We start from the raw sequence: 17,038 nt of genomic DNA on the forward strand, positions 1-17,038 counted from the left end.
GAGACCTGCTGGCAACAGGTTCACTGCACCGAGGGACTAAGGGGAGAAGAAGCGAACTCACCTGCGTGCAGAGTGGATTGGGCTTCTTAGGCTACTGGACATTAGCTCCAGAGGGACGATCACAGGCCCAGCCATGGATGGGTCCCAGAGCCGCGCCGCCGGCCCCCTTACAGAGCCAGAAGACTGAAGAGGTCCGGAAAATCGGCGGCAGAAGACGTCCTGTCTTCAATAAGGTAGCGCACAGCACCGCAGCTCTGCGCCATTGCTCTCAGCACACTTCACACTCCGGTCACTGAGGGTGCAGGGCGCTGGGGGGGGGCGCCCTGAGACGCAATAAAAACACCTTATATGGCAAAAAATACATCACATATAGCTCCTGGGCTATATGGATGCATTTAACCCCTGCCAATTTTTCCTTAAAAAAGCGGGAGAAAGGCCGCCGAGAAGGGGGCGGAGCCTATCTCCTCAGCACACTGGCGCCATTTTTCCTCACAGCTCCGTTGGAGGGAAGCTCCCTGACTCTCCCCTGCAGTCCTGCACTACAGAAACAGGGTAAAACAAGAGAGGGGGGCACTAATTTGGCAGATAAATCTATACAGCAGCTATATAAGGGAAAAACACTTATAAGGTTATCCCTGTATATATATAGCGCTCTGGTGTGTGCTGGCAAACTCTCCCTCTGTCTCCCCAAAGGGCTAGTGGGGTCCTGTCCTCTATCAGAGCATTCCCTGTGTGTGTGCTGTGTGTCGGTACGTTGTGTCGACATGTATGAGGGGGAAAATGGTATGGAGGCGGAGCAATTGCCTGTAATAGTGATGTCACCCCCTAGGGAGTCGACACCTGACTGGATGGTCTTATGGAAGGAATTACGTGATAGTGTCAGCACTTTACAAAAGACTGTTGACGACATGAGACAGCCGGCAAATCAGTTATTACCTGTACAGGCGTCTCAAACACCGTCGGGGACCTAAAGCGCCCGTTACCTCAGATGGTCGACACAGACCCAGACACGGACACTGACTCCAGTGTCGACGGTGAGGAAACAAACGTATTTTCCAGTAGGGCCACACGTTACATGATCACGGCAATGAAGGAGGTTTTGAACATTTCTGATACTACAAGTACCACAAAAAAGGGTATTATGTGGGGTGTGAAAAAAATAAGAATTTACTTACCGGTAATTCTATTTCTCATAGTCTGTAGTGGATGCTGGGGACTCCGAAAGGACCATGGGGAATAGCGGCTCCGCAGGAGACTGGGCACAAAGTAAAAGCTTTAGGACTAGCTGGTGTGCACTGGCTCCTCCCCCTATGACCCTCCTCCAAGCCTCAGTTAGGATACTGTGCCCGGACGAGCGTACACAATAAGGAAGGATATTGAATCCCGGGTAAGACTCATACCAGCCACACCAATCACACCGTACAACTTGTGATCTGAACCCAGTTAACAGCATGATAACAGAAGGAGCCTCTGAAAAGATGGCTCACAACAACAATAACCCGATTTTTGTAACAATAACTATGTACAAGTAATGCAGACAATCCGCACTTGGGATGGGCGCCCAGCATCCACTACGGACTATGAGAAATAGAATTATCGGTAAGTAAATTCTTATTTTCTCTAACGTCCTAGTGGATGCTGGGGACTCCGAAAGGACCATGGGGATTATACCAAAGCTCCCAAACGGGCGGGAGAGTGCGGATGACTCTGCAGCACCGAATGAGAGAACTCCAGGTCCTCCTCAGCCAGGGTATCAAATTTGTAGAATTTAGCAAACGTGTTTGCCCCTGACCAAGTAGCTGCTCGGCAAAGTTGTAAAGCCGAGACCCCTCGGGCAGCCGCCCAAGATGAGCCCACTTTCCGTGTGGAATGGGCTTTTACAGATTTTGGCTGTGGCAGGCCTGCCACAGAATGTGCAAGCTGAATTGTACTACAAATCCAACGAGCAATCGTCTGCTTAGAAGCAGGAGCACCCAGCTTGTTGGGTGCATACAGGATAAACAGCGAATCAGATTTCCTGACTCCAGCCGTCCTGGAAACATATATTTTCAGGGCCCTGACTACGTCCAGCAACTTGGAATCCTCCAAGTCCCTAGTAGCCGCAGGCACCACAATAGGCTGGTTTAAGTGAAATGCTGAAACCACCTTAGGGAGAAATTGAGGACGAGTCCTCAATTCTGCCCTGTCCGTATGAAAAATTAGGTAAGGGCTTTTATAGGATAAAGCCGCCAATTCTGAGACACGCCTGGCTGAAGCCAGGGCTAACAGCATTACCACTTTCCATGTGAGATATTTTAAGTCCACAGTGGTGAGTGGTTCAAACCAATGTGATTTTAGGAATCCCAAAACTACATTGAGATCCCAAGGTGCCACTGGAGGCACAAAAGGAGGCTGTATATGCAGTACTCCCTTGACAAACGTCTGAACTTCAGGAACAGAAGCCAATTCTTTTTGGAAGAATATTGACAGGGCCGAAATTTGAACCTTAATGGACCCTAATTTGAGGCCCATAGACAGTCCTGTTTGCAGGAAATGCAGGAAACGACCCAGTTGAAATTCCTCTGTAGGGGCCTTCCTGGCCTCGCACCACGCAACATATTTACGCCAAATACGGTGATAATGTTGTGCGGTTACATCCTTCCTGGCTTTGATCAGGGTAGGGATGACTTCATCCGGAATGCCTTTTTCCTTCAGGATCCGGCGTTCAACCGCCATGCCGTCAAACGCAGCCGCGGTAAGTCTTGGAACAGACATGGTCCCTGCTGGAGCAGGTCCTTTCTTAGAGGTAGAGGCCACGGGTCTTCCGTGAGCATCTCTTGAATTTCCGGGTACCAAGTCCTTCTTGGCCAATCCGGAGCCACGAGTATAGTCTTTACTCCTCTCCTTCTTATGATTCTCAGTACTTTTGGTATGAGAGGAAGAGGAGGGAACACATACACTGACTGGTACACCCACGGTGTTACCAGAGCGTCCACCGCTATTGCCTAAGGGTCCCTTGACCTGGCGCAATATCTGTCCAGTTTTTTGTTGAGGTGGGACGCCATCATGTCCACCTTTTGGTTTTTCCCAACGGTTCACAATCATGTGGAAGACTTCTGGGTGAAGTCCCCACTCCCCCGGGTGAAGATCGTGTCTGCTGAGGAAGTCTGCTTCCCAGTTGTCCACTCCCGGAATGAACACTGCTGACAGTGCTATCACATGATTCTCCGCCCAGCGAAGAATCCTTGCCACTTCCATCATTGCCCTCCTGCTTCTTGTGCCGCCCTGTCTGTTTACGTGGGCGACTGCCGTGATGTTGTCCGACTGGATCAACACCGGCTGACCCTGAAGCAGAGGTCTTGCCTGACTTAGGGCATTGTAAATGGCCCTTAGTTCCAGGATATTTATGTGAAGTGACGTTTCCATGCTTGACCACAAGCCCTGGAAATTTCTTCCCTGTGTGACTGCTCCCCAGCCTCTCAGGCTGGCATCCGTGGTCACCAGGACCCAATCCTGAATGCCGAATCTGCGGCCCTCTAGGAGATGAGCACTCTGTAACCACCACAGGAGAGACACCCTTGTCCTTGGAGACAGGGTTATCCGCTGATGCATTTGAAGATGCGATCCGGACCATTTGTCCAGCAGATCCCACTGAAAAGTTCTTGCGTGGAATCTGCCGAATGGAATCGCTTCGTAAGAAGCCACCATCTTTCCCAGGACCCTTGTGCATTGATGTACTGACACTTGGCCTGGTCTTAGGAGGTTCCTGACTAGGTCGGATAACTCCTTGGCTTTCTACTCCGGGAGAAACACCTTTTTCTGTACTGTGTCCAGAATCATCCCTAGGAACAGCAGACGTGTCGTCGGAATCAGCTGCGATTTTGGAATATTTAGAATCCATCCGTGCTGTCGTAGTACTACTTGAGATAGTGCTACTCCGACCTCTAACTGTTCCCTGGACCTTGCCCTTATCAGGAGATCGTCCAAGTAAGGGATAATTAAGACGCCTTTTCTTCGAAGAAGAATCATCATTTCGGCCATTACCTTGGTAAAGACCCGGGGTGCCGTGGACAATCCAAACGGCAGCGTCTGAAACTGATAATGACAGTTCTGTACCACAAACCTGAGGTACCCTTGGTGAGAAGGGTAAATTGGGACATGGAGGTAAGCATCCTTGATGTCCAGAGACACCATATAGTCCCCTTCTTCCAGGTTCGCTATCACTGCTCTGAGTGACTCCATCTTGAACTTGAACCTTTTTATGTAAGTGTTCAAGGATTTCAGATTTAAAATGGCTCTCACCGAGCCGTCCGGCTTCGGTACCACAAACAGCGTGGAATAATACCCCTTTCCCTGTTGTAGGAGGGGTACCTTGATTATCACCTGCTGGGAATACAGCTTGTGAATGGCTTCCAATACCGCCTCCCTGTCGGGGGGAGACGTTGGTAAAGCAGACTTCAGGAACCGGCGAGGGGGAGACGTCTCGAATTCCAATTTGTACCCCTGAGATACTACCTGCAGGATCCAGGGGTCCACTTGCGAGTGAGCCCACTGCGCGCTGAAATTCTTGAGACGGGCCCCCACCGTGCCTGAGTCCGCTTGTAAGGCCCCAGCGTCATGCTGAGGACTTGGCAGAAGCGGGGGAGGGCTTCTGTTCGTGGGAAAAGGCTGTTTGCTGCAGTCTTTTTCCCCTTCCTCTGCCCCGGGGCAGATATGAGTGGCCTTTTGCCCGCTTGCCCTTATGGGGACGAAAGGACTGAGCCTGAAAAGACGGTATCTTTTTCTGCTGCGAGGTGACTTGGGGTAAAAAGGTGGATTTTCCAGCCGTTGCCGTGGCCACCAGGTCCGATAGACCGACCCCAAATAACTCCTCCCCTTTATACGGCAATACTTCCATATGCCGTTTGGAATCCGCATCCCCTGACCACTGTCGCGTCCATAATCCTCTTCTGGCAGAAATGGACATCGCACTTACTCTTGATGCCAGAGTGCAAATATCCCTCTGTGCATCTCGCCTATATAGAAATGCATCCTTTAAATGCTCTATAGTCAATAATATATTGTCCCTGTCCAGGGTATCAATATTTTCAGTCAGGGAATCCGACCAAGCCACCCCAGCACTGCACATCCAGGCTGAGGCGATTGCTGGTCGCAGTATAATACCAGTATGTGTGTATATACTTTTAAGGATATTTTCCAGCTTCCTATCAGCTGGTTCCTTGAGGGCGGCCGTATCAGGAGACGGTAACGCCACTTGTTTTGATAAGCGTGTGAGCGCCTTATCTACGCTAGGGGGTGTTTCCCAACGCGCCCTAGCCTCTGGCGGGAAAGGGTATAATGCCAATAATTTTTTAGAAATTAGCAGTTTTTTTATCGGGGGAAACCCACGCATCATCACACACTTCATTTAATTCATCTGATTCAGGAAAAACTACGGGTAGTTTTTTCACACCCCACATAATACCCTTTTTTGTGGTACTTGTAGTATCAGAAATGTTCAAAACCTCCTTCATTGCCGTGATCATGTAACGTGTGGCCCTACTGGAAAATACGTTTGTTTCCTCACCGTCGACACTGGAGTCAGTGTCAGTGTCTGTATCGACCTGAGGTAACGGGCGTTTTATAGCCCCTGACGGTGTTTGAGACGCCTGTACAGGTATTAACTGATTTGCCGGCTGTCTCATGTCGTCAACAGTCTTTTGTAAAGTGCCGACACTATCACGTAATTCTTTCCATAAGACCATCCAGTCAGGTGTCGACTCCCTAGGGGGTGACATCACTAACACAGGCAATTGCTCCGCCTCCACACCATTTTCCTCCTCATACATGTCGACACAGCGTACCGACACACAGCACACACACAGGGAATGCTCTGACAGAGGACAGGACCCCACTAGCCCTTTGGGGAGACAGAGGGAGAGTTTGCCAGCACACACCAGAGCGCTATATATATATACAGGGATAACCTTATATAAGTGTTTTTCCCTAATATAGCTGCTGTATATATTAATATGCCAATTTAGTGCCCCCCCTCTCTTGTTTTACCCTGTTTCTGTAGTGCAGGACTGCAGGGGACAGTCAGGGAGCCTTCCTCCAACGGAGCTGTGAGGAAAAAATGGCGCTTGTGTGCTGAGGAGATAGGCTCCGCCCCTTTTTCGGCGGCCTTTCTCCCGCTTTTTTGTGGAAAACTGGCAGGGGTTAAATACATCCATATAGCCCAGGAGCTATATGTGATGTATTTTTAGCCATTTAAGGTATTTTCATTGCGTCCCAGGGCGCCCCCCCCCAGCGCCCTGCACCCTCAGTGACCGGAGTGTGAAGTGTGCTGAGAGCAATGGCGCACAGCTGCGGTGCTGTGCGCTACCTTATTGAAGACAGGACGTCTTCTGCCGCCGATTTTCCGGACCTCTTCACTCTTCTGGCTCTGTAAGGGGGCCGGCTCCGCGGCTCCGGGACCCATCCATGGCTGGGCCTGTGATCGTCCCTCTGGAGCTAATGTCCAGTAGCCTAAGAAGCCCAATCCACTCTGCACGCAGGTGAGTTCGCTTCTTCTCCCCTTAGTCCCTCGATGCAGTGAGCCTGTTGCCAGCAGGTCTCACTGAAAATAAAAAACCTATTTAAACTTTTACTCTAAGCAGCTCAGGAGAGCTACCTAGCATGCACCCTTCTCGTTCGGGCACAAAATATTAACTGAGGCTTGGAGGAGGGTCATAGGGGGAGGAGCCAGTGCACACCAGCTAGTCCTAAAGCTTTTACTTTGTGCCCAGTCTCCTGCGGAGCCGCTATTCCCCATGGTCCTTTCGGAGTCCCCAGCATCCACTAGGACGTTAGAGAAACTACCCGTAGTTTTTCCTGAATCAGATGAATTAAATGAGGTGTGTGATGAAGCGTGGGTTTCCCCCGATAAAAAACTGCTAATTTCTAAAAAATTATTGGCATTATACCCTTTCCCGCCAGAGGTTAGGGCGCGTTGGGAAACACCCCCTAGGGTAGATAAGGCGCTCACACGCTTATCAAAACAAGTGGCGTTACCGTCTCCTGATACGGCCGCCCTCAAGGAACCAGCTGATAGGAAGCTGGAAAATATCCTAAAAAGTATATACACACATACTGGTATTATACTGCGACCAGCAATCGCCTCAGCCTGGATGTGCAGTGCTGGGGTGGCTTGGTCGGATTCCCTGACTGAAAATATTGATACCCTGGACAGGGACAGTATATTATTGACTATAGAGCATTTAAAGGATGCATTTCTATATATGCGAGATGCACAGAGGGATATTTGCACTCTGGCATCAAGAGTAAGTGCGCTGTCCATTTCTGCCAGAAGAGGGTTATGGACGCGACAGTGGTCAGGTGATGCGGATTCCAAACGGCATATGGAAGTATTGCCGTATACAGGGGAGGAGTTATTTGGGGTCGGTCTATCGGACCTGGTGGCCACGGCAACGGCTGGGAAATCCACCTTTTTACCCCAGGTCACCTCTCAGCAGAAAAAGACACCGTCTTTTCAGGCTCAGTCCTTTCGTCCCCATAAGGGCAAGCGGGCAAAAGGCCACTCATATCTGCCCCGGGGCAGAGGAAGGGGAAAAAGACTGCAGCAGGCAGCCTCTTCCCAGGAACAGAAGCCCTCCCCCGCTTCTGCCAAGTCCTCAGCATGACGCTGGGGCCTTACAAGCGGACTCAGGCACGGTGGGGGCCCGTCTCAAGAATTTCAGCGCGCAGTGGGCTCACTCGCAAGTGGTCCCCTGGATCCTGCAGGTAGTATCTCAGGGGTACAAATTGGAATTCGAGATGTCTCCCCCTCGCCGGTTCCTGAAGTCTGCTTTACCGACGTCTCCCTCCGACAGGGAGGCGGTATTGGAAGCCATTCACAAGCTGTATTCCCAGCAGGTGATAATCAAGGTACCCCTCCTACAACAGGGAAAGGGGTATTATTCCACGCTGTTTGTGGTACCGAAGCCGGACGGCTCGGTGAGACCTATTTTAAATCTGAAATCCTTGAACACTTACATACAAAGGTTCAAATTCAAGATGGAGTCACTCAGAGCAGTGATAGCGAACCTGGAAGAAGGGGACTATATGGTGTCTCTGGACATCAAGGATGCTTACCTCCATGTCCCAATTTGCCCTTCTCACCAAGGGTACCTCAGGTTTGTGGTACAGAACTGTCACTATCAGTTTCAGACGCTGCCGTTTGGATTGTCCACGGCACCCCGGGTCTTTACCAAGGTAATGGCCGAAATGATGATTCTTCTTCGAAGAAAAGGCGTCTTAATTATCCCTTACTTGGACGATCTCCTGATAAGGGCAAGGTCCAGAGAACAGTTAGAGGTCGGAGTAGCACTATCTCAAGTAGTACTACGACAGCACGGGTGGATTCTAAATATTCCAAAATCGCAGCTGATTCCGACGACACGTCTGCTGTTCCTAGGGATGATTCTGGACACAGTACAGAAAAAGGTGTTTCTCCCGGAGGAGAAAGCCAGGGAGTTATCCGAGCTAGTCAGGAACCTCCTAAAACCAGGCCAAGTGTCAGTGCATCAATGCACAAGGGTCCTGGGAAAAATGGTGGCTTCTTACGAAGCGATTCCATTCGGCAGATTCCACGCAAGAACTTTTCAGTGGGATCTGCTGGACAAATGGTCCGGATCGCATCTTCAAATGCATCAGCGGATAACCCTGTCTCCAAGGACAAGGGTGTCTCTCCTGTGGTGGTTACAGAGTGCTCATCTTCTAGAGGGCCGCAGATTCGGCATTCAGGACTGGGTCCTGGTGACCACGGATGCCAGCCTGAGAGGCTGGGGAGCAGTCACACAGGGAAGACATTTCCAGGGCTTGTGGTCAAGCATGGAAACGTCACTTCACATAAATATCCTGGAACTAAGGGCCATTTACAATGCCCTAAGTCAGGCAAGGCCTCTGCTTCAGGGTCAGCCGGTGTTGATCCAGTCGGACAACATCACGGCAGTTGCCCACGTAAACAGACAGGGCGGCACAAGAAGCAGGAGGGCAATGACGGAAGTTGCAAGGATTCTTCGCTGGGCGGAAAATCATGTGATAGCACAGTCAGCAGTGTTCATTCCGGGAGTGGACAACTGGGAAGCAGACTTCCTCAGCAGACACGACCTCCACCCGGGGGAGTGGGGACTTCACCCAGAAGTCTTCCACATGATTGTGAACCGTTGGGAAAAACCAAAAGGTGGACATGATGGCGTCCCGCCTCAACAAAAAACTGGACAGATATTGCGCCATGTCAAGGGACCCTCAGGCAATAGCTGTGGACGCTCTGGTAACACCGTGGGTGTACCAGTCAGTGTATGTGTTCCCTCCTCTGCCTCTCATACCCAAGGTACTGAGAATCATAAGAAGGAGAGGAGTAAGGACTATACTCGTGGCTCCGGATTGGCCAAGAAGGACTTGGTACCCGGAACTTCAAGAGATGCTCACGGAAGACCCGTGGCCTCTACCTCTAAGAAAGGACCTGCTCCAGCAGGGACCCTGTCTGTTCCAAGACTTACCGCGGCTGCGTTTGACGGCATGGCGGTTGAACGCCGGATCCTGAAGGAGAAAGGCATTCCGGATGAAGTCATTCCTATCCTGATCAAAGCCAGGAAGGATGTAACTGTGCAACGTTATCACCGTATTTGGCGTAAATATGTTGCGTGGTGCGAGGCCAGGAAGGCCCCTACAGAGGAATTTCAACTGGGTCGTTTCCTGCATTTCCTGCAAACAGGACTGTTTATGGGCCTAAAATTAGGGTCCATTAAGGTTCAAATTTCGGCCCTTTCGATATTCTTCCAAAAAGAACTAGCTTCAGTTCCTGAAGTTCAGACGTTTGTCAAGGGGTTACTGCATATACAGCCTCCTTTTGTGCCTCCAGTGGCACCTTGGGATCTCAATGTAGTTTTGGGGTTCCTAAAATCACATTGGTTTGAACCACTCACCACTGTGGACTTAAAATATCTCACATGGAAAGTGGTAATGCTGTTAGCCCTGGCTTCAGCCAGGCGTGTCTCAGAATTGGCGGCTTTATCCTATAAAAGCCCTTACCTAATTTTTCATACGGACAGGGCAGAATTGAGGACTCGTCCTCAATTTCTCCCTAAGGTGGTTTCAGCGTTTCACTTAAACCAGCCTATTGTGGTACCTGCGGCTACTAGGGACTTGGAGAATTCCAAGTTGCTGGACGTAGTCAGGGCCCTGAAAATATATGTTTCCAGGACGGCTGGAGTCAGAAAATCTGACTCGCTGTTTATCCTGTATGCACCCAACAAGCTGGGTGCTCCTGCTTCTAATCAGACTATTGCTCGTTGGATTTGTAGTACAATTCAGCTTGCACATTCTGTGGCAGGCCTGCCACAGCCAAAATCTGTAAAAGCCCATTCCACACGGAAAGTGGGCTCATCTTGGGCGGCTGCCCGAGGGGTCTCGGCTTTACAACTTTGCCGAGCAGCTACTTGGTCAGGGGCAAACACGTTTGCTAAATTCTACAAATTTGATACCCTGGCTGAGGAGGACCTGGAGTTCTCTCATTCGGTGCTGCAGAGTCATCCGCACTCTCCCGCCAGTTTGGGAGCTTTGGTATAATCCCCATGGTCCTTACGGAGTCCCCAGCATCCACTTAGGACGTTAGAGAAAATAAGAATTTACTTACCGATAATTCTATTTCTCATAGTCCGTAGTGGATGCTGGGCGCCCATCCCAAGTGCGGATTGTCTGCAATACTTGTACATAGTTATTGTTACAAAAATCGGGTTATTATTGTTGTGAGTCATCTTTTCAGAGGCTCCGCTGTTATCATGCTGTTAACTGGGTTCAGATCACAAGTTGTACGGTGTGATTGGTGTGGCTGGTATGAGTCTTACCCGGGATTCAAAATCCTTCCTTATTGTGTACGCTCATCCGGGCACAGTATCCTAACTGAGGCTTGGAGGAGGGTCATAGGGGGAGGAGCCAGTGCACACCAGGTAGTCCTAAAGCTTTACTTTTGTGCCCAGTCTCCTGCGGAGCCGCTATTCCCCATGGTCCTTTCGTAGTCCCCAGCATCCACTACGGACTATGAGAAATAGAATTATCGGTAAGTAAATTCTTATTTTAAGCAGGGACCTGCGGCAGTGTGATGCATTGAAGGGGCATATACAGCAGCACTGTCAACGCAGTACTAGCGGGAGGAGGTGATCCAGTCCCTCCTCTCACCTTTTCTTCTCCTCTCTGATGCTGTTGCCCAACGTCACAATCCAACAGAAACCAGAAGAGGGGAACCGCTGCTGCCGGTGCTGAAAGGGTGAACCGCTGCTGCCTCAGGTACCCAGTGCGTTATGTACTGAAGGGACACACACACAGTGATGCTTGTACTAGGGGTACGTGGACAGAATGAGCTACACAGTGCCACCTGTACCCCCTCTCTCTCTACCCTGGCCCTCTCTCTCTACCCTCTGTCTCGCCTTTCTCTTTTTCTCCCTCCTTTTCTCTGACTGCTAATATATGGTGCTTGGCATGTCCGGTAGGCAGTGCAAGGCACGCCACTCCAGTTGTGCACCCCCTTATAAAATGTGCTGCGCACGCCTATGCTCCCTCCCCCTGTGTCACTCCCCATGTTCTTCCCTCTCTCCTGTGTGTGCACTCCTGGAGAATCTTCTACAATCTGTACCTGGAGATCCTCACCATCTCCCTCTCTGTGTGTCCCTCCTGATGTTCTTCCCTCTCTCCTGTGTGTGCACTCCTGGAGAATCTTCTACAATCTGTACCTGGAGATCCTCACCATCTCCCTCCCCCTGTGTCCCTCCTGATGTTCTTCCCTCTCTCCTGTGTGTGCACTCCTGGAGAATCTTCTACAATCTGTACCTGGTGCTCCCCACTATCTCCCTCTCTGTGTGTCCCTCCTGATGTTCTTCCCTCTCTCCTGTGTGTGCACTCCTGGAGAATCTTCTACAATCTGTACCTGGTGCTCCCCACTATCTCCCTCTCTGTGTGTCCCTCCTGATGTTCTTCCATCTCTCCTGTGTGTGCACTCCTGGAGAGTCTACTACAATCTGTACCTGGAGTTCCCCACCATCTCCCTCCCCCTGTGTCACTACTGATGATCTTCCCTCTCTCCTGTGTGTGCACTCCTGGAGAATCTTCTACAATCTGTACCTGGAGATCCTCACCATCTCCCTCCCCCTGTGTCACTCCTGATGTTCTTCCCTCTCTCCTGTGTGTGCACTCCTGGAGAATCTTCTACAATCTGTACCTGGAGATCCTCCCCATCTCCCTCTCTGTGTGTACCTCCTGCATATATTTCCCCTCCCTCTGCCCTCTCCTGCAGAACCTTCCAGTCTCTGTGCTCCTCCTACAGAACCTTCCTCAATCCATGCACTCCTGCAGTTACTCCCCTTCACCCTGTCTGTGCACTCCTGGAGAACCTTCCTCAATCAGTGCACTCCTGCAGTTACTCCCCTTCACCCTGTCTGTGCACTCCTGGAGAACCTTCCTCAATCAGTGCCATTCTTGGAGATCCTCACCATCTCCCTCTCTGTGTGTCCCTCCTGGATATATTTCCCCTCACTCTCCCCTCTCCTGCAGAACCTTCCACTCTCTGTGATCCTCCTACAGAACCTTCCTCAATCTGTGCACTCCTGGAGAGCCTTCTTCAATCTGTGACATTCTTGGAGATCCTCACCCTCTCCCTCTCAGTGTGTCCCTGCAATAGAATCTTCCTTGAGCCTGGCAACTCTTGCAAGACCCCCCTCCCTCTGTGTTGCTCCTGAAGTTCCTTCCTCTCTCCTGTCTGTGCACTACTGGAGAACCTTCCTCAATCTGTGCTATTTCTAGAGATTCTCACCAAGTCCCTCTCTGTGTCCCTCCTGGAGAACCTTCGTCTGTCTGAGCCATTCTTGCAGAACCTCCTTCCCTTTGTGTCACTCCTGCAGCTACTCCCCCTCACCCTCTCTGTGCACTGCAGGAGAACCTTCATCAATCTGTGACATTCCTGGAGATCCTCGCCATCTCCCTCTCAGTGTCCCCCTCCTGGAGATCCTTCCTCAGTCTGTGCCATTCTCGCAGAACCTCCCTCCCTCTGTGACACTCCTGAAGTTCCTCCCCCTTACCATATCTGTGCATTCTTCTGTAGAACTGTCCTCAATCTGTGCTACTCCTAGAAAGCCTTCCCCATCTGAGCCATTCTTGCAGAACCTTCTTCCATTTGTGTCACTTCTGTAGTTATTCCCCCTCACAGAGAGCTGTGCACTCCAGGAGAACCTTCCTCAATCTGTGCCATTCCTGGAGATCCTCACCATCTCCCTCTCTGTGTGTCCATCCTGGAGATATTTTCCCTTGCTGTGCCCTCTTTTCCAGAACCTTGCTTTATCTGTTCCATTCCTGGAGATCTTCATCCTATCTTTCTCTGTGCCATTCTGGAAAACCTACCCCAATCTGTGCCACTCTACTGGTGTAGAACCTTTCTTCCTCTCTCTCTGCTCCTCCTCCAGAACCTTCCCCAATCTGTGCCACCCCTCCCCCTCTGTTACTGCTGTAGAACCTTCCTTCCTCTCCATGCAACTCCTGCAGAACATTCCACAATCAGTGCCACTCCGGCAGATCCTCCACATTCCTGTCTCTGTAGGTCACTGCTGGAGAAGACATTTCTCTCTCTCTGCTGCTTCTTCCCTCTCTCTCGATCTATGCTCATATGTCTTAGTGAGATACAGTTCTTTGATTTGCTTCTTACCTCAGCTGTCAGATACACAGGAACAAAAACCCAACCCATGAGCAATACCACAAAGAGCGCCTGGAAGACAGAGACACAGGGAGATGAGTAATAGAACAGTGTGATGTACAGTATACATGGTGTTATTACTCAGTAGTATCATACATCATTATATAGAAGCTAGGGTACTGGTGCAGTATTGGTCACAAAATGAGCACAATTCAGAATGCTAAAGATTTTTGTCATTAGTAGTGTGTATTTGCAAATATGCTGATCTTGTTATGTATTCCTGAAGAAAGAGGAGAGCGCTACTGTAGTCTCCAATCTTCCTGTTCTCCAGGGTGGTTTCATGCCCTAGCCCAAGATGGCCACAGAGATCTCTGCTGAGCATGTGCATGGGCTATATTGACACTATGTAGTGTGACATGTTTGGAGACAGAAGTCTCCAGCTTAGCTCCGGAGAGACCTACGATTACCTGCAATCCACAACTTGTCTCTGCATCCCTTCACTACTATCCATCACTAGCTGGTGAAATGTATGAAATGCCCACTCCATCACCAGTGTACATGTAACAGTGAGTACGTCTGTCTCTGCTATATATTAATAAACATCACGGGCTGGTGAGCTGTATGAAATGCCCACTCCATCACCAGTGTACATGTAACAGTGAGTACGTCTATTCCGGCTATATATCAATAAACATCACTGGCTGGTCAGCTGTATGAAATGCCCACTCCATCACCAGTGTACATGTAACAGTGAGTACGTCTGTTCCTGCTATATATCAATAAACATCACTGTGTAAGTAACTGGGCTGTTCACAGTTTGAGTCTTCCACTGGTGTGTACCTACATAACTCTGCAATATCAGCACCTGCACACACGTCACTTCCAGCAGACACCCAGCTACACAAGCTAAGGGAATACCCTGAGCAGCATGATTGTTGGTCTGATGTTCTAAAGCGTTTCATAGTCTGTCAGTTTTTCAGATTCCGCTCCAGTTTGACTTTGATAAATTTGTGGTTTTGCAAAACGGGCAGAAAATAGATAAGTTTACCTCTATGACTTCTAATAGCACAGAGCACTGTCCTGTCCTCCCACATCTCTCTACAGCAATTCACTAGTACTTACATTCCATTCAAATCCAGCCACAGCCAGACCGCTTGCTGCCCCGGTGCCAGCCAGACCCACGAAGTGACCACTGCCAATATTACTGGCAAAGAGAGACGCCCCAACCTGTAGAGAGAGACAGTGGTCAGAGAGGGACATAGGTCTCGCCCCATTATCTTACGGGTATGTCATACATGGTTACATAGTAAGACTAAGACATCGCACTTCTGCCGACATCGACCTTTAATACAATGCTGTTGACCTGAATGAGAGACAGAAACTAAATCCTTAGGGCGAGAGGCGCTTTAGTACAATGATACAAAGTCTCCAACGCATTCTCCTGTAGAGTGTACTGTGGTGTACGATGAATCGCCATAACGATGATCTGACGACCTACCTGATGACTGGTAAGTGACAGGGGATGCAGTCAGCGCACAGAGGATACAGGATGTGTTGATGACAGGGGATGCAGTCAGTGCACAGACAGAGGATACAGGATAAGATGATGACAGGGGATGCAGTCAGTGCACAGACAGAGGATACAGGATAAGATGATGACAGGGGATGCAGTCAGTGCACAGACAGAGGATACAGGATAAGTTGATGACAGGGGATGCAGGACACGCACAGACAGAGGATACACGATAAGTTGATGACAGGGGATGCAGTCAGCGCACAGACAGAGGATACAGGATGAGTTGATGACAGGGGATGCAGTCAGCGCACAGACAGAGGATACAGGATGAGTTGATGACAGGGGATGCAGTCCGTGCACAGACAGGGAATACAGGATAAGTTGATGACAGGGGATGCAGTCAGTGCACAGACAGACAGAGGATACAGGATAAGTTGATGACAGGGGATGCAGTCAGTGCACAGACAGAGGATACAGGATAAGTTGATGACAGGGGATGCAGTCAGTGCACAGACAGAGGATACAGGATGAGTTGATGACAGGGGATGCAGTCAGTGCACAGACAGAGGATACAGGATGTGTTGATGATAGGGGATGCAGTCAGCGCACAGACAGAGGATACAGGATAAGTTGATGATAGGGGATGCAGTCAGTGCACAGACAGAGGATACAGGATAAGTTGATGACAGGGGATGCAGGACACGCACAGACAGAGGATACAGGATAAGTTGATGACGGGATGCAGTCAGCGCACAGACAGAGGATACAGGATGAGTTGATGACAGGGGATGCAGTCAGTGCACAGACAGAGGATACAGGATAAGTTGATGACAAGGGATGCAGTCAGTGCACAGACAGAGGATACAGGATGAGTTGATGACAGGGGATGCAGTCAGTGCACAGACAGAGGATACAGGATGTGTTGATGACAGAGGATGCAGTCAGTGCACAGACAGGGAATACAGGATAAGTTGATGACAGGGGATGCAGTCAGTGCACAGACAGAGGATACAGGTTATGTTGATGACAGAGAATGCAGTCAGTGCACAGACAGAGGATACAGGATAAGTTGATGACAGGGGATGCAGTCAGTGCACAGACAGGGAATACAGGATGAGTTGATGACAGGTGATGCAGTCAGTGCACAGACAGAGGATACAGGATAAGATGATGACAGAGGATGCAGTCAGCGCACAGACAGAGGATACAGGATGAGTTGATGACAGAGGATGCAGTCAGTGCACAGACAGAGGATACAGGATAAGTTGATGATAGGGGATGCAGTCAGTGCACAGACAGAGGATACAGGATGTGTTGATGACAGGGGATGCAGTCAGCGCACAGAGGATACAGGATAAGTTGATGACAGGGGATGCAGTCAGTGCACAGACAGAGGATACAGGATAAGTTGATGACAGGGGATGCAGTCAGTGCACAGACAGAGGATACAGGATAAGATGATGACAGAGGATGCAGTCAGCGCACAGACAGAGGATACAGGATAAGTTGATGACAGAGGATGCAGTCAGTGCACAGACAGAGGATACAGTATAAGTTGATGATAGGGGATGCAGTCAGTGCACAGACAGAGGATACAGGATAAGATGATGACAGGGGATGCAGTCAGCGCACAGACAGAGGATACAGGATATGTTGATGACAGGGGATGCAGTCAGTGCACAGACAGAGGATACAGGATATGTTGATGACAGGGGATGCAGTCAGCGCACAGACAGAGGATACAGGATATGTTGATGACAGGGGATGCAGTCAGCGCACAGACAGAGGATACAGGATAAGATGATGACAGGGGATGCAGTCAGTGCACAGACAGAGGATACAGG

At 50.0% G+C, this 17,038-nt stretch overlaps 1 protein-coding gene across 1 annotated transcript in view; it reads right to left on the reverse strand.

Moving 5' to 3' along the window:
- The window catches only part of SLC5A2 (solute carrier family 5 member 2), a 76,689-nt gene that overhangs the window by 58,842 nt on the left and 809 nt on the right, over positions 1–17,038 (reverse strand). The window contains exons 2-3 of the mRNA XM_063935503.1: positions 14,801–14,905; positions 13,691–13,750 (exon numbers count right to left, since the gene is read on the reverse strand). Of these exons, the coding sequence (XP_063791573.1) occupies positions 13,691–13,750; positions 14,801–14,905 (165 nt within the window). The remainder of the gene's footprint in view (positions 1–13,690; positions 13,751–14,800; positions 14,906–17,038) is intronic.

Source organism: Pseudophryne corroboree, chromosome 7, assembly GCF_028390025.1.
Source record: "Pseudophryne corroboree isolate aPseCor3 chromosome 7, aPseCor3.hap2, whole genome shotgun sequence".
NCBI lineage: Eukaryota > Metazoa > Chordata > Amphibia > Anura > Myobatrachidae > Pseudophryne > Pseudophryne corroboree.